The following is a 19798-nucleotide window of genomic DNA, read 5'->3' as shown; positions in this document are numbered from 1 at the left end:
TCCTGCCAGCCCTCTCTCCTTGCTTTTGCAGCCTTTGCAGTGTTCCCTTGCGTTCTGATTAAACTCTGAAACTCCTGAAATCCCTCACTCAAGAGTTCTTGCTCTGCTGCCGAAAAATACCGAGCCGAGCGCGCTCCGTCGACATTTTCGCCGACCAATCAGAGGGTTGCCGATCAATGTTTCTACTATCGATGCGTGGCCCCTTTTACGACACCCAGTGATGTCACATTACTGCGTCCAGCTGTACTAATCGTCAACAGCAGGTGTGTTCGGGGAACCGGATTAGCGAGCTCACGGTTAGCGCGATGATTTGATCTTGGATGTGTCATTTGATCTTGGATGTAGTAAGCGACGTACGAAGAACGGGCCCCTGGTCTGTGACAAGGCAATACAAACCAGGTAAGGTACAAATGTAACCGGAAAGGAAAATTTCTAAATATATATTTGTGCACAACTTTTCCCAATACAAGGCACCATTTTTATTAATAACAACATTCACTTTCATAACCTTGAGTTATAAGTTCAAGTCCTAGTCTCTGGCTTAGTAATCGATCCTTACACGACTAATTTTTCATCTTCTCATTGCCTTCTGCAAATGACTCAGCATTTTTATAAACATAAATATATCAAAGGATCTGTGTTAAGATTTTATTTTTGTCACTGAAACTGGTTCATCTTAAAAATCTCGTTTTTATCTACCCAATGTGTGTTTTACAGTCTGTCGTATCAATTTTCCAGAAAAGCCTGACAGACTTAACTATCAAATGTACTCTAAATAAAATTAAAAAAAAAGACAGATCATCACTGGAGTACTGATAGATATTTAATAGAAAAAAAGACCAGCAAAGCATTTTTTACAAGCCAAACACCAGTGCTAGGAGACAGAGCTACCAAAGATGTGATAAGATTTTATCCAGCATTAAATAATAATTAAAAAAAAAAAAAGAGAAAAAAAAGGGGAAAAATACCCACAATCTGCAAGCAAATGAGAAAATATATACATAAGAGTCGAGTGTAATATCACGGATTCATAAGTAGGCTGAGGCCCCTTACTGGAAGTCAAGATGTTAAGAAGAAGGTCAAAATAGGGTTGCATGGGGTTAGAAGGTAGTAGGAACGGGGTAGAAGTGGTGTTTAATTTTTCTGACTAAATGTATTTAAGCCCATTCGACGTCTGGTGATGAAGTGGTGCTGGAGCAAGGAGATCTCAGTCAATGAGTTACAGGTCTACAACAATACCAGGAGCTACGGTGACTCGTGCTTTGCATGCCTAGTCTACAAAGACAAACTTACACCCTGTTTTTTGTACCAGGAATAAGACAGGGGACTGAGAGACAAGCATGTACAGATGCTTCACCTCACAAACTCCCAGCCCCCTAATCTACACTACTATAACTTCTATACGAGTTTGACTTTTTATCTGGCTATTCATTCTTTTCCACCAAGTGGCAGGTTTCACGCGCAGCTCTTTTACAATTTTCTTCAATTACTAGTTTGGATTCCCTTTAAGCATGTGATCACTGAAGCAGGAACACCACTCTCTCACTACTTTCTTTTTAAGCCACTGAGTTGGTCTTTACACGGCGGTGCTTTCGAACCTCTTCCATCAGGTCCTTGAGGTACTGGATCTCTCGGCTGATGGACTCTGCTTTTTCCGCCAGCTCGTGGTTCTTCTTCTCCAGCTCTTCGCACTCTTTGTGCAGCTCCTCCTGTTCAACCCTTTTCTTCTGCCGATAACGTGTGGCTGCTGTCTTGTTCTGTTCCATTTTCTTGAGCTTCTTCTCCACCCCTCTGGGAGCACCAGACACTGATTTGACCTTTGAGGTCTTGGGAGAGGTGGAAGCTTCAGATTTGGAGTAGGGTTTGGTCCTAGAGGAACCAGCTGCAGGGGGCGGGGTAGGAAGAGGAGAAGGAAGGCGCACCGGAGAACCAATGGCTGACTCAAAGCCAGAGTCACTGTCGCATTCGCTTGGTGGAGAGGTTTTAACAGCTTGATCGGGGAGAGATACGAGGGAGGGCTCTTCTTTGTTTGAGAGAACCACCACAAAGTGACCAGAGGTGGGGATGGAGAGAACAATGGGGGTCGACTGAACGCTTCCACTGGGGTCTGGGATGATTGTGAGGGATGTGGTCTGCTTGTCAGCATCTAGGACATCTACTTCGCTTCCCAGCTCCAATGTGTAGACTGGAGATGGGGGAGATGGAGGTTCAGATTTAACCTCATGAGCAGGAGCAACATCCATCTTCTTGGCCTCAGCTGCCACAGGGAGAGGGAGCTCCAGAGGGGGACTGGGAATGTCGGGCAGAGGCAAACTCAGCTCAAGGCTGCTGTGTGGGACGGGGATGTTTGTGTTAAAGGGATCTAGATCCAAATCCATGGAGGAGTCCAGGGAAGCCAGGAGATCTTCAGGGGAGCTGGGAGACTCATCAGAGGAGCAGGATCCAATGAAAGACTCCAGGTCAAATTCACTCAGGTCGATTTTCTCTGACATCCAGTCCATGCCGGCAAAAGCATCATCTGCTGACAAATATTATTCATTAATACTCGCAATAAACAGTTCAGAGATTTGGATCATTAATCTTACAGTGAATCATTTCCATGCCATACTCCATAAAGCTACTTATTTGTTAAATACCAGGGTTGTGAATTGTACTGGATCAATTTTTACAACCTATAAAAAAGCCGTATGACAATATCAACACTATGTGGGTTATAGTCCCGTTACTACATATGACAGAAAAAACAATGGGCGGATGTAAATTACTGATGTGGTTACACGGTGAAAGCTGCTGTTTAAAATATTGACCCAAGATACAATATCCCAAAATATTATGAGAGCTGCTGGCTGCAAGCATCAACAAAACATACAGTGTTTATTTTTTTATACATCAAATTTTCTTGAAATGTTGTGATCCAACCGTATTCAACACATGACCTCAGGCGTAAATTTGATCTCTCCCTCGTCTCACAAATACTCAAGTGAGACTAAATCCATAAAACAAGGACTTTTACACCTTTAACTGATGTCAGGAAGAACAAAGGGCTAAATGTGTCATTTCACAATGACGTCTAACAAAACCAGATTGAGCCGGTCATTACAGCACAACTGTGAGCCACACCCGCCACTCACAAACCAATAAATGTTTGTTGCCCTACAAACATCGAGGTTTCTCATCCACGGTCTTAACGTCAGGTCTCAGCCTGCAAGCAAACCTCAAATACTTAACTGCCAGCGGGCCTCTCCTCTGAAATACTCACAGCACAAGAAATACTCCCAACTTCACAGTCTAATAAGAGTGGAAGATGTAGTTTGGTCCTAAACATACTCCAATTAGTAATCTCCCATCATTTCTTTTATTTGGTTTCTAATCAGCTCAACAAGTAGTCAAATTATTTCCTTTTGAAAAATAATTTTTAAAATTTAGGACTTGCCCCCTGCTCATTAAACATGTATTTTAAAGCACGCTCACCTTTACCATCATCTGCTCCAACATGGGCGTCGAGCAGGTCGCCGGCACCCAGCCAAGAGAGGGACAGCGAGTCCGCTCCGGCCTTGGTTCCCAGGAACGAGGAACAATGGGTGGGAGAAGGAGATGGGGAGGACAAAGACAGCGGGGAGAAAGACATAGTCTGATAAGGGGACGAGGAGGATGGATAAGTGGACAAAGAAAGGGAGGGCGAAGCTGGCGCCTTCCCCTCTAGGGAGGAGGGAGAAAGAGCTTCTTCTTCATCTTGGTCCAGAAGGGGCCCCATGGGGTCAGCCATCAGAAAGGAGGGCCCTGAGAACAAAAGATCAGCGCGTCAATTTCTAATTTTGGGCATCCAATACATACAATCTGTCATTCATCCAATAACTCACTAAAACATCTAACCCATCTACAGATAATTCCATGCTGACCATATGGAACTGTACTTCATTGGCTTTAGAATTGTTGGGAATGGTATTATTATTACCAAATGTTATGCAAACAAAGCAGCACATTCAGCAGTGTTTGTACTAGTGCTCTGGCAATATGTATCATCACAACACACACCTAAGTACAGGGCCTCCACGTCCTCCAGGGCTAGCTGGGAGAGGGTCATGGCTGCTGCTGGTCAGTGGTAGCCGTGAAAAGGTGTACAAGAACAAAGGTGAGTCGAGAGGTCCAGGTATGCTGTCGGCGGCAGCAAAGCTGAAGGTGGTTGCCGGGAGAGACCTGGTTGGAGGGGAGAAAACAGAAATCATGTTAATGGGAGAAAAATAAGGAATATAAGCAAATGTAAGTCTTGATTCTCATGGAAACTAAAATGAAGTGACACATTTTATTGCAGGAAGTTGTGAAACGATATATTCAAACTTTATGAAAATTCAATGTTCGGCAGGGCCAAGTTTATTTGTAAATGCAAAGTTTCCCCAGAGCAGGTGTACTTCCTGAAACAAGCATATTGTTGACTGACAACATTGTGCAGACAATGTAGGCTTCTTTGGTGGTATGTACTAGGGCATAGGTGTCAAACTCTGGGCCGCGGGCTAAATTTGGCCCGCAGCCTAATTACATTTGGCCCGTGAAGCCATACCAAATTATTATTAGAGCTGGCCTACTGGTATTATACAGCTAATATATATATTGTTTAGTATTAAGCTTTGCTTGTTCCATATTCAGTTTTTTTTGAGTCCATAAGAAGAGATTCATTCTTAAATCTGGAGGAAGATTTTTTTTCCAATAAATATTAATGTTAGCCCGCGACCTTGTTCCAGTTTTGAATTTGGCCCACTGTGAATTTGAGTTTGACACCCCTGTACTAGGGTCATTAGAGGAGTTGACATCCCCGTTATGGGCGGGGGGGGGGGGTGTATCTAATTTTGGCTAATCCGTTCCCCTTAAGCGTCAAAGCTGTATTGGTGGGAAACTCCGCCCTACACCGGGGGATAACTTTGCCTAATTTGGTCATGCATTGGCTGGTAACTCCACCCACGCCTATGAGTCACGGCGGAGATGTGGGAGGGCAAACCGCCATTTTCACAACAGAGCCATCTGCGCGAGGCGGGGAACGAGCACAGCGCGCGCCATTTTGGACGCCACGTTGCCAATATGAAACGTTTACAAAACACTAAAAATGTTTATAGTATCACACTGACAACAGTGTCGCAGCCATGGAAAAAAATTACAACTTCAAATGAGACGTCTGAAATGTTTTCCGTGCCCAAACGACGGCTCGTTAGCATGATTCACAACACAACGTAAGGGGCCGGCTCGGTCTACTTCAGCTGGTATACTGTAATTTGATACCTTAGCTCCAAACAAGGAACTAGGAATCAACACACTTAAAGTTTTGGTTTTTTTTTACAAAAACAAATAGCCTTGATCAACAAGTTTAATAGCCAGTAACACATTCTAGTTGACAGGTTAGTTACTACAGGAAGTGGCTATATTTTTTTTCTCTTTAGAAGACTGCAAACATAAAAAAAAATTACTTACGCCATTTTGCCAGAAAAAGCCAGTGCACTTAGCCGTTGCACTGCCGGTTTGTTGCCGCTGCAAGATTAGCTGCCGCACGCCTCTACACTGCCATTTTGGCCCGCTAAAGCTACTATGCGCAAAGTGTGTTTACTTTAGGAGCTGTAGGAACGAAGAGCAGGTAGAGCTGTCGCGTGGGGATTATATAGGAACGAAGTACTACTGCGTATATCACTCCGCACCAAGCGCGAGGGCGTTTGTTCACTGTGAAACCAGCAGCGCGAGTGGGAGGTCTTCACAACAGTATTTATAACGTCAACAAAAGCGTGGCCACTCGACTATGCTGGTTAAGTTAAACAAACGAGCCTTTTTTGTGAGTGCGATCCCTCCGCCTGACTCATGTTTATAACTGGTTGGATGAATCATAGCTTTTACAACGGACAAAGTAGATCCACAGGCTGCTGTGACGTAAAATATAGGTCAAATCCAGGATGTAAACATTGAGTATTGAGTATTTTATGGGCCTTTAGCTGTTTTACTGTTTGTAAAAAAAACCCATCCAAATCGCATTTTTGCAATAATATTCATTGTACTGGAGCGAAGATGTCTATTGTTTTAACTGGCCGACAGTTAATTTAGATCACAACGTGTCCCATTTTATATTTTATTCACATACAGACGGACATGATTCACTGCTTATGTCTAACACATGTAGGGTCACACCCTTGTCATTTTGAGCAGCCTCTGGTCAAACAAGCCTGGTAACTATTATTTGGACTGAACAAGACTGTGCAGACTGCAGAGCGAGGAGTCTCACTTCATACATTTCATCATAATTATTTTTTTCACCCTACATGAAGGTTTCATGTGGTTGGGATGGTTTTGTAAAGGGAAGATATTATTTTAGATGGGGAAGTCATTTAATGACTGTCAAAGTAGTCAGCGAGGTAAATAAAAGGCTGATTGTCACTCAAGTGCACTGTTCCTTTTTTCAAACCGAAGATAAAGATGGTGTTGAAGCCAAATATTAGAGCAGCCCCCTAAAACCCAAAATTGGCATCTGAATGAAATCTTCAGCATTGTTTGTAGATACACTTGTTAGAGCCAGTCATAGTGTAATAAGCAAGTAATGACAATAAAGCAAACATAGATTAAAAAAAACAAAAACAAAACTCCATCCAAAGTTGAAATAGGGGTGGAAACATCAAACTTGTTCTGCAGACAGTACTGAAAGATTCAAGCTGCAGGACAGTGACTCTGAAAGTACACCTGGGTCTGGTTTGTGCTTCTCCAAAACCAGTGTCTCTTGCTATGTTTTTTGTAGTCGTTTTAATCTCACTGAGATATAGTTTGACTACATTTCTGTAATTGTAATACGGTCTGTATGACCCACAGTCCGGTCTGGTACCTGAGTAGGTTTATGGAGAACATTCAAAATGTTTCATTTTAAGCTTTCAGTTAACAACCACTCACATTTGTGTGTAAATTGTTTTTAAATGTTATACGTAAAACTATACCACATATAAAGTCAAGCTAGGAATGTCAAAAGTTTACGTATTTTCAAAATGTGTACTCAGCATCAGCTGAAATGTTTTAAAAGAAGGACTACACTGCCCCTGGTGGATGGCGTCAGTCTTTATTTATTAGTCTTATTTTAAAAATGTCATTGGATTCAGTTTAACACGTAGCTTAAGCTGTTAGATTATCTTGAAAGAAAAAACAGCTAAAGTAAGGGAGGTTAACACAATCTCAGTTTTATACAGCATTAATAACCACATGCCATTTAAAAGAAACTGCTTGAAGTTACAATTCCTAAAGTTGCACCAAAAGCTTTGTTCTGTTTTCAAACCTGTTGCCAAAGAAGTAATATATATACACCGATCAATAAACGTTTGTAAAAACTGAAAATTAACATTAAAAGACAACCCCAAAACAAAAGATATTCAAGTGGAGAAAAATACCCTCCTAACAATACTTTTCAAACAGTTCTTTGATTTTGATGAACTCATCCAGTCCTTTCTGGAGATCCATCATCAAGGAGCGGAGTTTCTTTGCCAACTTTGACTCAAAGCCCTTCTTCACCTTGGTTCCATCTTTTCCTTTGGTGAAGTACATATCCATGCCGAGGGCGAAGCCTTCTATCATCCCAGACGCCTTAGAGTTTGCCTCCAAGGCCGTGGCACATGCACCTCCTTGACCACAGAACTCCAGCACCTTGGAGGCCCTCTCTGACTTCACCTTTGTGTTCTCAAGCGTGAACACACCATGCTGCCTCAGCTGCTCTATGCCCTCATTAACATAAAACAATTTCTCCTGAATGCACTTACTGAGGGACTCGTAGTTGGTAAAGATCTTCTCAATTTTCTTCTGGTCCTGGTTGCATTTCACCTGGAAAAACATGCTTCACAATCAGTTCAATACCAGAAATTCAGATTACTAGTGTGGGTAGTTTCCAGTTAGTACCCTTTATTTATTGTGATAACATAAAAACAGGGCTTTTGATCTTGAGAGACTTTATATTGTAAAAGAAGACATTCAGCATTTTAGATTGAAGTCCTGGACCTCCAACGGTCCCCTATGACAGCAAACACTTAGACAGTGGGGAGAAGTGTTCTCGGCCAAGACACTGAAGCCCAAAAACTCAGATGCATCACTGGAGTGTGAAAGTGATAAAGAAAAGCTGTGATTGTTTTTAACAGCAGAATTTAATCAAGCCAGTGCCTTAAAGACCGTCACCTTATTTGCGATGGCTGCTGATGCACCAGTAACACCGCCGGCTGCAGCCACGCCGACCCCGACAGCAGTTAGTGCCAGCGAGGCTCCCAGCGTGAACGGGGACAGGATCACCCCAGCAGCTGCTGCCACACCTCCTGCTACAGTTGTAGCGCCTCCTGTGATGCCAGCGATTTTTGTCCCCTTTGAAACCTGAAAAAGAAAATGATTAAAAAGGGAACCTATGGACACAGATATACATATATCCATAAATATATCCACACCTTCTTACCTTATCCAAGTTGTCAGCGATGGAGCCAAGCTCGTCTATTTTTTCTTTCAGCCCGCCTTGACACCCAGATGTCGTCGAGATGTAAGAATTGAAAGCTTTATGAAGATGTTCGGCTTTAACTTCTATGACCCTAGAATGTGTTATAAAAACTTTATTAATTCACCTTTAATATCAACAAAACCATTTGCATTTTAAACACACTTATTCATGATCCGCAGATAACAGACTGTAATAACTTTGGTGATTCTCTGACTTTTCCTAAAGCAGGAAAAGCACTGCATTTATCACGGATAACTGGAAAACTGCACTTTAATTTACAGTGTAAGTCTTCATTTGCTTCACGAGCTGCTTCTTTTGTTCATGGCAGATTATTTGGTGAAGCACGTGTGTCATGACTGCCTGCTGTAAGTATATCTTTTCTTAAGCACTTAGTTTTACGTGTTTCATACTATTAAGAGTTGTTTTGTATTAAAAGTCTGCTTTTGTTTTGGTTCTTTTCTCTACAGAAGTATTTGGACCAGATGGAAAGCAGCACTCAGGACACTATTTGACAATGTCTAAAAAAAAATCAGTGTCAATCTGCGTGTCGTTAATCATTTGAAGCAGGAGGCATGTAATGAAAGTACAGGAAAGACTCCTCCAAACAGCTCAAATCGACAACTAACCTCAGATGTGTTTAGCCGCACTATTCTGATGAATCTCATTTAGTAAAAATAAATACTTAAAAAAACAACAACTCTGAACATCTAATGTTTGGTTGCTAAGGAAAATAAAATGTTCTTTGTCCATGTTTATGGAACTTATTCCTGTTTAGCTTGTTTAACTTACTTTTAGAAAGTGAAACTAGTGCTTAACAATAATGTATTCATATGTAACTAGATTAGAGGTATGAGAGTTGCGAGCACAGCCTTTTTTCTTAAAGACATTCTTTATGAAAAAAGGCTATGTGAATGGCTGGGAACTAAAGTTAGGCCTGAACTTAAACACATGCAATCAGCCAATCAGCTGTATGGTATAAAAGAAGTGCTGTAGCCAAAGGAGTGCACGAGTAGGTTCATGACAGTACTGTCAGTCTGTCCACCCTTTGTTAAAGACTGAAGTACAATGATGTCTGAAGAGAGGAAGATGCTCACATTTGTGTGGTGTGTCTGCTTATCATGGAATTGAATTAAGCTGCATTGAAGTGAAGATGAAATTAATCCAAAGACAAACTTAGTGCCAACAAACAATCATTTTAACTATAACTACTGTTCCCACATGTAAAAGCATGGAGGAAAAACTTACACTTTTTCTGGCACTCCTCTAAGTTGGAGCTCACTGGACAGAGTTTTCCAGGCTAGAAGCAAATGACACTACAGTTCAGCAACAACAGGATACCACAAAAAACAACATCCAATTGAAATCTTTTCAAGCTGGATATTTTTACTCACGTGTTGACTCTTTGTAGGAGTTTGACAGACTCTCAGCATCCTAATTAAAGAAAGATGATTTAAAGTGACTACAACATGACAAAACAATCACTTGATATCAATTTAATGCTGTGTTTATTTTAAGTAATTACCAGGGCTTCATTTTCATCATCAAGCTGCAGTCGATGGGGTTTAGGAGGCAGCGGAGGGGGTTCATCTTTATCCTTAAAACACTGATCCAGCATCTTAAAAAAAGAGAAACAATCCATGTTTATTAGATCAACCTTGAACATGGTAATCCTGTTTGAACTGTGCACATACTTCATATGTTATCTCACATGACAGAGAGTTTGATCAGACACACCAGTTTCAGATTCTTTGGATGCACATGTCTGACCTTTGTACTGCTGCAATTCAACTGCTTTCAGATAAACTACATTTCTGTGACACATTAAAAGCATTCATTGTGTGAGTAGATGTGGACAGAAAAAAAACATTAGATATAGACCAGCGGTACCTTTATTTTTTCCACAAAAACTTCATTTCCTGTTGAACTCTTTCTAACAGTCCACTTCTTTGGTGCCACTGGTGGTGGACTCGAGCAGATGTCCTGAGTTTATAATAGAGAAAAAATTCACCAAATAATTAAAAACAATAGAATGCAACCATATGTTTATATATAGCCACTGCTTAAACTTCTGAGAGTGTAGGCGACTGAACCCAAACCTCTCCAGATTTCGTGGGAGACAGGGGAGCACTTTTTTCTGGCTCATCAGTCTTAGAACTCATTTGAAGGAAGATTTGTTTTCTTGGCAGGGGAGTCGGACGTGGCGAGGGAGTCGGAAGCTTTGGCTGGAGAAAAGAGGGAGCATAATTGAAGGTGCTGCCACAATGTGACAAAGATAGTTATGTAACACAGAATAAGTTTATCAAAGTAGAACTGTGGTCTACAATTTCAATGGCCCCCTCCCTGAACCTACTTTTAGAGACCATGAGGCATGTTCATGATACAACATTGAGTCAAATCTAGTGATCTATACATTTTTACAGTGAAATTTGCCTCAAGATTTCTAAGGAACTACAAATCTGAACACATTATATTTCAATTCAGAGTCAGCTTACAGAGCTGAAATTCCAGACAACCAAACTGTTAATCTACCTGGTCAAGCCCGCCAAACAAGGCTGCTTACATCTCTGCAGCTAACACGCCCATTGTGGACTGATTTCACTTTTGCTTTGTGTGCAAATCTAATCTAATTCAAAATTTTTAATGATTCTGGCAACAAAACCTTTGCAGTTCTTTTGAAATATGTTGGAACAAATTCCAGATAGGTAGGATATTTTGACCAAAACAATATGCATGGCAGTTTGAGTAAAAGTTGTTGTCGTCTGAACTTAAATAAAATTCTATTTAAATTTCTTACCTGTGGCATTGTGTAACAGTGCCTGCTGTCTCTGTGTAACTACAGGATGCTGCACTTTGGCTGGTTGATCCACTAAATGAATGCTCATCACACAAACCAAACAGATTGCATGACTGTGACTGAAACGTCACGGCATGGTATCCATTCACCTTTTTTCATTCATTCTGTTGTTGGACTGGAAAATGTTGTTTTTAGGATAACAACACCTGCCACTTGTCGCAAGAAATATTAAAGGAAATCATTTAAAGGAACACTTTAGGAATACTGTGATGAATAAATAACAATTTTCTTTCACCACCTTTTAAAGACTTAGACATGAAATTGTTTTTTACTTTTATCAAAACCTTACTGACTTTGCAAAGGTTTCTGCAAAAAATGCAGGAATAATGCAGAGTAAAAAGGATCCAGACAGAAAAATTACATGTGATGGATTTATGTGAAAAATTGCTGAAATGGAGAAAAGCAAAATAATACTCGTGAAAACATACAGATCAGAAAACAGACAAAGAAAATATATACAACCTGAGAGCATAGCACCAACTACTGTAAGTCACACTACATACATTCAGCAGCCACTTTATTAGGTATACCTGTTCAGCTGCTCAATAATGCAAATACCAAATTAACCAATCATGAGTCAGTAATTCAAATCATTCAGGCATATAGACATGTCCAAGACAGCCTCATGAAGTTCAAACAGAGCATCAAGAAGTAAGGTATAATAGGCATGGTTTTTGGTCTGAGTGTGTCAAAAACTACTGGTCCAAAAAAAGAGAAATATCCAGAGAGCAGCAGTTCTCAGGGTGAAAATGCCTTGTTGATGTCAGAGACCAGAGAAGAATCACCAGAGCTGATAGGAAAGCAACAGTAACACAAATAACCAGCGATTATAAAAAAAACCATGCAGAAGAGCACAACAAATCTTACCTTGAAGCATTTCGGCTACAGCAGCAGAAGACCACACTTGAAGCCACACATTAATTTGGACCCAAACCCTAATTTTTTTTTTTTAGGTCATTCAAATTTTTTTTCACAACCCAAGGTGTCCACACCTTATGATAGTGTGAAAATGTAAAAAGGTTTATAGCATAAATAGGTTGAATGATAGGCAGAACTATTTGAATAAACACTGAGAAAAAGTTTGACTGCATTCTGTAATTGTCATATGGTTTGTATGACACACAGTCAGGTCTGGGGCCTGAGTAGGTTTATGGAGAAGTAACATTTAAAATGTTTCATTTTAAGCTTACGGTTAACAACCACTCATGACATATAAAGTCAAGCTAGGAATGACAAAAGTCTATGTATTTTAAAACTGTACTCAGTATCAGGTGAAATAAAAAACAGAAAAAAGAATTACACTGCCCCCTGGTGGATAGTGTCGGTCTTTAAGTAGTTTATTTAGAAGTCATTTTTAAAAATGTCATGGCATTCTGTTTAACACCTAGCTTAAGGTGTGAATCGACAAAATCTGATTAGATTAGTTGTAGAAATGATCTTAACAGGAAAAATTGGCTAAAGTAAGGGAGGTTAACACAATCTCAGTTTTATACAGCATTAATAACCACATGCCATTTAAAAGAAACTGCTTGAAGTTACAATTCCTAAAGTTGCACTAAAAGTTTTGTTCTGTTTTCAAACCTGTTGCCAAAGAGGTAATATCTATATTGAGCAATAAACTTTAATAACAGCTGAAAATTAACATTAAAAGACAACCCCAAAACAAAAGATATTCAAGTGGAGAAAAATACCCTCCTAACAATACTTTTCAAACAGTTCTTTGATTTTGATGGACTCATCCAGTCGTTCCTGGAGATCCACCGCCAAGGAGCGGAGTTTCTTTGCCAACTTTGACTCAAAGCCCTTCTTCACCTTGGTTCCATCTTTTCCTTTGGTGAAGTACATATCCATGCCGAGGGCGAAGCCTTCTATCATCCCAGATGGCTTGGAGTTTGCCTCCAAGACCTTGGCACATGGCCCTCCTAGACCAAAGAACTCCAACAACTTGGAGGCCCTCTCTGACTTCACCTTGGTCCTCTCGAGCATGATGACACCATGCTGCCTCAGCTGCTCTATGCCCTCAATGACATAAGCAAGTTTCTCCTGAATGCCCTTACTGAGGGACTCGTAGTCGGTAAAGACCTTTTCAATTTTCTTCTGGTCCTGGTTGCAGTTCACCTGGAAAAACATGCTTCACAATCAGTTCAATACCAGAAATTCAGATAACTAGTGTGGGTAGTTTCCAGTTAGTACCCTTTTTAAAAATTGTGATAACATGAAAACAGGGCTTTTGATCTTGAGAGACTTTATATTGTAAAAGAAGACATTCAGCATTTTAGATTGAAGTCCTGGACCTCCAAATTAACAAAAAAACAAAAACAAAAGTGAGTCAGAATAGATTTGAAAAATGTATTTTCTCTTAAAAATTTAGGAAAACCTATCAACCTACAAAAACCATGAACAAAGATGTTTTAACCCAGTGCCTTAAAGACCATCACCTTATTTGCGATGGCTGCTGATGCACCAGTAACACCGCCGGCTGCAGCCACGCCGACCCCGACAGCAGTTAGTGCCAGCGAGGCTCCCAGCGTGAACGGGGACAGGATCACCCCAGCAGCTGCTGCCACACCTCCTGCTACAGTTGTAGCGCCTCCTGTGATGCCAGCGATTTTTGTCCCCTTTGAAACCTGAAAAAGAAAATGATTAAAAAGGGAACCTATGGACACAGATGTACATATATCCATAAATATATCCACACCACCTTATCCAAGTTGTCAGCGATGGAGCCAAGCTCGTCTATTTTGTCTTTCAGCCCGCCTTGACACCCAGATGTCGTCGAGATGTAAGAATTGAAAGCTTTATGAAGATGTTCGGCTTTAACTTCTATGACCCTAGAATGTGTTATAAAAACTTTATTAATTCACCTTTAATATCAACAAAACCAATTGCATTTTAAACACACTTATTCATGATAACAGACTGTAATAACTTTGGTGATTCTCTGACTTTTCCTAAATTAGGAAAAGCACTGCATTTATCACGGATAACTGGAAAACTGCACTTTAATTTACAGTGTAAGTCTTCATTTGCTTCACGAGCTGCTTCTTTAATTTAGTTTGTGGTAGATTATTTTGTGAAACACGTGTGTCATGACTGCCTGCTGTGAGTATATCTTTTCTTAATTATGTGTTTCAAACTATAAAGAGTTGTTTTGTATTAAAAGTCTGCTTTTGTTTCGGTTCTTTTCTCTACAGAAGTATTTGGACCAGATGGAAAGCAGCACTCAGGACACTATTTATTTATTTATTTTTACTCAGGACACTATTTGAAATCAGTGTGAATCTGCGTGTCGTTAATCATTTGAAGCAGGAGACATGTAATGAAAGTACAGGAAAGACTCCTCCAAACAGCTCAAATCAACAACTAACCTCAGATGTCTTTAGCCACATCATTCTAATGAATCTCATTTAGTAAAAATAAAAACACACACACAAAAAACTGTTTTATTTGCCTTAGTCACCAATGTCAAATAAAATAAAATGTTCTTTTGTGCCCTTCCATGTTTATGGAACTTATTCCTGTTTAACTTGTTTAATTAATTTAAGAAAGTGAAACTAATGCATAACAAAAAGGCATTCATATTTAATTATTATCATGAGAGATATGGGAGTTGCCAGCCCTGCCCTAGTTGTGTATGTTCATGAACAAAAAGGTCAGAGAGAACGAGCCCCTTCCGGCATCTCTGCATGCCTTCACTTTCACTTGCATTGTTCTTTTTCTTTCTTTCTTCCAAATGTTTTGTGAAATTTTGTGGTCTTGAAAACTGCTTTCCTCCTCAGCTTTGGGCAGCGAGAGCCAGTGTAGCATACAAAGATGTTCTTTAAGCAAAAAGGCTATGTGAATGGCTGGGAACTAAAGTTAGGCCTGAACTTAAACACATGCAATCAGCCAATCAGCTGTATGGTATAAAAGAAGTGCTGTAGCCAAAGGAGTGCACGAGTAGGTTCATGACAGTACTGTCAGTCTGTCCACCCTTTGTTAAAGACTGAAGTACAACGATGTCTGAAGAGAGGAAGATGCTCACATTTGTGTGGTGTGTCTGCATGTCACTGAATTGAATTAAGCTGCATTGAATTGAAGATGAAATTAATCCAAAGACAAACTTAGTGCCAACAAACAATCATTTTAACTATAACTACTGTTCCCACATGTAAAAGCATGGAGGAAAAACTTACACTTTTTCTGGTACTCTACCAAGTTGGAGCTCACTGGACAGAGTTTTCCAGGCTAGAAGCAAATGACACTACAGTTCAGCAACAACAGGATACCACAAAAAACAACATCCTATTGAAATCTTTTCAAGCTGGATTTTTTTTACTCACGTGTTGACTCTTCAAAGAAGTTTGACAGACTCTCAGCATCCTAATTAAAGAAAGATGATTTAAAGTGACTACAACATGACAAAACAATCACTTGATATCAATTTAATGCTGTGTTTATTTTAAGTAATTACCAGGGCTTCATTTTCATCATCAAGCTGCAGTCGATGGGGTTTAGGAGGCAGTAGAGGGAGTTCACCTTTATCCTTAAAACACTGATCCAGCATCTTAGAAAAAGAGAAACAATCCATGTTCATTAGATCAACCTTGAACATGGTAATCCTGTTTGAACTGTGCACATACTTCATATGTTATCTCACATGACAGAGAGTTTGATCAGACACACCAGTTTCAGATTCTTTGGATGCACATGTCTGACCTTTGTACTGCTGCAATTCAACTGCTTTCAGATAAACTACATTTCTGTGACACATTAAAAGCATTCATTGTGTGAGTAGATGTGGACAGAAAAAAAACATTAGATATAGACCAGCGGTACCTTTATTTTTTCCACAAAAACTCCATTTCCTTCTGGACTCTTTTTAACAGTCCACTTCTTTGGTGACACTGGTGGTGGACTCGAGCAGATGTCCTGAGTTTATAATAGAGAAAAAATTCACCAAATAATTAAAAACAATAGAATGCAACCATGTTTATATATAGCCACTGCTTAAACTTCTGAGAGTGTAGGCGACTGAACCCAAACCTCTTCAGATTTCGTGGGAGACAGGGGAGCACTTTTTTCTGGCTCATCAAGACTGATTGGAAGTGAGATTTGTTTCCTTGGCAGGGGAAGGGGATGCTTTGGCTGTAGAAAAGAAGGAACATAATTGAAGGTGGTGCCACTATGTTACAAAAAGAGTTATGTAAGTTTATCAAAAAATGCATCTGCAGTTTCACTACCCCCCCCCCCCCCCTCTATTCTTAGAGACCATAAGTGCATGTTCACATTACAATGTTGAGTCAAATCTTGTGATCTATACATTTTTACAGTGGAATTTGTCTCAAGATCTCAGGTCCGCTAAACAAGGCTGATGACATCTCTGCAGCTGACACACCAATTGTTGACTGGTTTCACTTTTGCTCCGAGTAAAATTTGATAATGGCTGTTTATCAGTTTATCTATCAGTGGCATTGTTCCAAAGTCAGCCTTTGACTAAGAAAGTAACAAAACTGAAGACATACTAAAGATGCATTCAAACATACAAGCATTTCTAAGGGAATATAATGTTGGCAATGATGGTACCCATACAGTAAATATGGGAAGCAGTTGTATGCAATAGGAATTCCAATGATTTGTTCTGACTACATTATTACTTAATAACTCCTTTATTATTGACTCCAATCATCTTCAGCGTAATCAAGTGCACGATGCTTGTATATATGAATATATGTATGTCAATGTAACGTAAATGTAACATCTAAATAAAGTTTCAGAAGAAATCACCAAAAAAAGACATGAAAAACAAGCACAAACAAGCAACATATTTAAGACATTTACATGCTCACACTGTAATGACCCCTCCCTACGTATGCTTGGTATTAAGCAGTGAAGACGATGTTTTTCTTGACTATGTGACTCAAGGTGAGTTGCATAAAGTTTGCAGTTTACAAAGCAAGCACAAAAACTGACATTTGAAAAGCCTTGCAGCAACATGGTGATATAGAAAATACTAGAAAGCCATTCTAAAGATAACAGTTTACTGTGAGGTTTGCGGAGACTGAGAGCTGGACAGAGCCTCATTCTTCAGCACAAAATGACCAAATTAACTGCCAAAACTTGATTTTTAAAAAAATATTTTATAATTCTGCCAAATAATATTTTGGAACAAATTCCAGATAGGTAGGCTATTTTGACTAAAACAATATGAATGGCATTTTGAGTAAAAGTTGTTCTGAGTCATCTGAACTTCATTAAAATTCCATTTGAATTTCTTACCTGTGGCATTGTGTAACGTTGTCTCTTGTCTCTGTGTCACTACAGGATGCTGCACTTTGGCTGGCTGCTCCACTAAATGAATGCTCATCCCACAATCCAAACAGGTTAGGCATGACGGTGACTGAAACGTCACGTCATGGTATTCATTCTCCGTTTTTCATTCATTTCTGTTGTTGGACTGGAAAATGTTTTTAGCATAACAACACCCGCCACTCGTCACAAGAAATATTAAAAGAATACTTAGATTCTTTTTTTCTTTTTCTAATGAAATTGAACGCATAAATGTTATTCTGTGAACAGAAAGACAACTTCCGCTTTTGATTAAGTTTTTCTAAACTGGGATATACACTAGGGGGAATCTCATTAGTAACTGCTTATACAGAGGTCTCTATGTGTGCCTTTTCAAGTATGTTAAGCAGGATAACTGTCTTTTATGTTACTGTAATACAGTTGCACCAGTAAGACAAAATTTCATATTTGCAACACAGTTTGTTTTGTTGTTTTTTAGTGACTTTGGTGGAAATCTCAGAGCTGGAACATTCTTCTCATCACTCTTTCCCACTAATGATCATTGTTTTGAGAAAGCGGCTACAGATGTGAGAATTGCACCAAAGCAACTGAGAAAAACTGCAAACCTTTTCTCAGGTATGAGAATGAAGAGTGCTAATGTCATGCCAGGATCCGCTGTAATTCACGCCCTGGCTTTACAGGTTGTCTCAATCAATTAGGCACGATGTTCACAGCAGGATTGTTATTCTCACTGCACTTCATGTAGTTCTCAAAATAGTTTTACGACACAGACGCACCTGTACTAAAGACAGGACAATAATCAAAACGTTTTTCACATTTGTCAAATGTGCCAGTCAGTCAGTCAATCACTTCAACTCTGTGATTGATGAGTAACAATCTTTCACCACCTTTTTAAGACTTGGACATTAAATTGTTTTTTACTTTACCTTTACAAAATCTTACTGATTTTGCAAAGATTTCTGCAAAACTCTGTAAAAAGGATCCAGACAGAAAAATTACATGTGACGGATTTATGTGGAAAATTGCTGAAATGGAGAAAAGCAAAATAATACTCATGAAAACATACAGATCAGAAACAAGACAAAGAAAATATATACAACCTGACAGCATAGCACCGACTACTGTATGGTCCAGCAAAGTCATATTACATACATTCAGCAGCCACTTTATTAGGTATACCTGTTCAACTGCTCAATAATGCAAATATCAAATTAACCAATTGTGAGTCCGCAATACAAAGCATTTAGGCATGTAGACATGTTCAAGACAGCCTCATGAAATCAAACAAAGCTTCAAGAAGACCAAGAATACCAGTCAGACAAAAAACCATGCCCATTATGATTCCCTTAGGCCCCCTCCTCGATTCAGAGATGGTCTTTCCCTTTTCACGTAAATGGCCTCTTTGACTCTGCACTCAAACCAGCGCTCCTCCCTGTCCAGCATGTCTTCATCATGCCTGTAGGCATAAATAAACTGCCTGATGAGTTAGCTCTTCTGTGTTGTCCCATCCACTTAGCCAGATAGCCTAACGGTGCATCTTTTACCATCTTACAACGCTGTGATTGCAGCCATTTCCCAACTCTCTGCGAATGGCCATTGATCAATGGTCATGACAATTTGCATATTAAAGGTCATGAAACTGACCTCACAGCACATTGTTTGTGTCAGTCATTGTGCAAATGTACTGTTTATGAGATTGTGGAAACCTGCAGCCAGCTGAGACTGAAGAAGTCACTCACATGAGAAAGTGACATGACTGAGGTGGAAAGAGCAGAATGCTGACTGATGTAGATCTGTGGCTGCATTAAATACTGGCCTGTACTGTGCAGGCATTCAGTATTTTCTTTGAGGACCATTTAGCTGTTGTGGCAGGAAATTGCTTCGTGCAGCGGTCCCCGACCTTTTTTGCGCCACAATATTTTCCCGGACCGGCCTTTAAGGTGTCGCGGATAAATACAACAAAATAAAACTAGTACTGGTACCGAAAAAAAGAAGATTTATTCATAACACATGTGAAAAGACCCAGGAAAACCGAGTTAACAATAAAAACAATAACAAAATAACGCTAAAAACCCCGAAAACCATACATTTCACACCCGAGCCTCAACTCTCGCGGCCCGGTACCAAACGACTCACGGACCGGTACCGGTCCGAGGCCCGGGGGTTGGGGACCG

At 39.9% G+C, this 19798-nt stretch overlaps 3 protein-coding genes across 4 annotated transcripts; all 3 read right to left on the bottom strand.

Moving 5' to 3' along the window:
- Positions 1-810: 810 nt before the first annotated feature.
- On the bottom strand, positions 811-5626 carry atf4a (activating transcription factor 4a). Of its 2 annotated transcripts, none has more exons than XM_085409273.1 (4): positions 5461-5626; positions 4036-4197; positions 3472-3780; positions 811-2521 (listed from the first exon to the last, which is right to left on the bottom strand). In XM_085409273.1, the coding sequence occupies exons 2-4, from the start codon at positions 4082-4084 to the stop codon at positions 1557-1559; spliced, it is 1323 nt and encodes a 440-aa protein (XP_085265399.1). In that variant the 5' UTR covers positions 4085-4197; positions 5461-5626; the 3' UTR covers positions 811-1556. The 2 variants fall into 2 exon arrangements, with proteins under 2 accessions (XP_085265399.1, XP_085265400.1); XM_085409274.1 differs by having other exon boundaries at positions 811-2518; positions 5461-5625.
- A 1778-nt stretch (positions 5627-7404) lies between these two features.
- On the bottom strand, positions 7405-11285 carry LOC146667612 (apolipoprotein L6-like). The gene is made up of 9 exons (XM_085408793.1): positions 11277-11285; positions 10579-10704; positions 10370-10462; positions 10005-10097; positions 9874-9913; positions 9728-9779; positions 8444-8573; positions 8176-8364; positions 7405-7827 (listed from the first exon to the last, which is right to left on the bottom strand). Exons 1-9 carry the CDS (start codon positions 11283-11285, stop codon positions 7405-7407), a joined length of 1155 nt encoding a protein of 384 aa, XP_085264919.1.
- Positions 11286-13031: 1746 nt separating this feature from the next.
- LOC146667611 (uncharacterized) lies at positions 13032-17707 on the bottom strand. The gene is made up of 9 exons (XM_085408792.1): positions 17595-17707; positions 16362-16500; positions 16155-16247; positions 15790-15882; positions 15659-15698; positions 15512-15563; positions 14038-14167; positions 13775-13963; positions 13032-13454 (listed from the first exon to the last, which is right to left on the bottom strand). The coding sequence occupies exons 1-9, from the start codon at positions 17705-17707 to the stop codon at positions 13032-13034; spliced, it is 1272 nt and encodes a 423-aa protein (XP_085264918.1).
- Between the last annotated feature and the right edge of the window lie 2091 nt (positions 17708-19798).

The sequence above is a fragment of the Rhamphochromis longiceps genome, linkage group LG6, assembly GCF_057381845.1.
Source record: "Rhamphochromis longiceps isolate RC_006_pf linkage group LG6, R_longiceps_female_GT1.1, whole genome shotgun sequence".
Taxonomy (NCBI): Eukaryota; Metazoa; Chordata; class Actinopteri; order Cichliformes; family Cichlidae; genus Rhamphochromis; species Rhamphochromis longiceps.
Note: the sequence above shows the minus strand (reverse complement) of the source record. Positions and strands in the feature narration are given on the sequence as shown.

What these genes read in the sequence shown, in the direction of transcription:
- LOC146667612 (XM_085408793.1), bottom strand. An exon ending in CTCCCACGAAATCTGGAGAG is followed by an intron (nt 10,463 to 10,578) that starts GTTTGGGTTCAG and finishes TTATAAACTCAG; the next exon opens with GACATCTGCTCGAGTCCACC. An exon ending in AGAGGAGTGCCAGAAAAAGT is followed by an intron (nt 8,574 to 9,727) that starts GTAAGTTTTTCC and finishes AACACATTCTAG; the next exon opens with GGTCATAGAAGTTAAAGCCG.
- atf4a (XM_085409273.1), bottom strand. Translation starts at nt 4,084, where the DNA reads ATGACCCTCTCCCAGCTAGCCCTGGAGGACGTGGAGGCCCTGTACTTA. An exon ending in CGTGGAGGCCCTGTACTTAG is followed by an intron (nt 3,781 to 4,035) that starts GTGTGTGTTGTG and finishes TTTTGTTCTCAG; the next exon opens with GGCCCTCCTTTCTGATGGCT. An exon ending in TGGAGCAGATGATGGTAAAG is followed by an intron (nt 2,522 to 3,471) that starts GTGAGCGTGCTT and finishes AATATTTGTCAG; the next exon opens with CAGATGATGCTTTTGCCGGC.
- LOC146667611 (XM_085408792.1), bottom strand. Translation starts at nt 17,707, where the DNA reads ATGCCTAACCTGTTTGGATTGTGGGATGAGCATTCATTTAGTGGAGCA. An exon ending in CTTCTTTGAAGAGTCAACAC is followed by an intron (nt 15,564 to 15,658) that starts GTGAGTAAAAAA and finishes ATTTGCTTCTAG; the next exon opens with CCTGGAAAACTCTGTCCAGT. An exon ending in CAGCAGCCATCGCAAATAAG is followed by an intron (nt 13,455 to 13,774) that starts GTGATGGTCTTT and finishes ATGTTTTTCCAG; the next exon opens with GTGAACTGCAACCAGGACCA.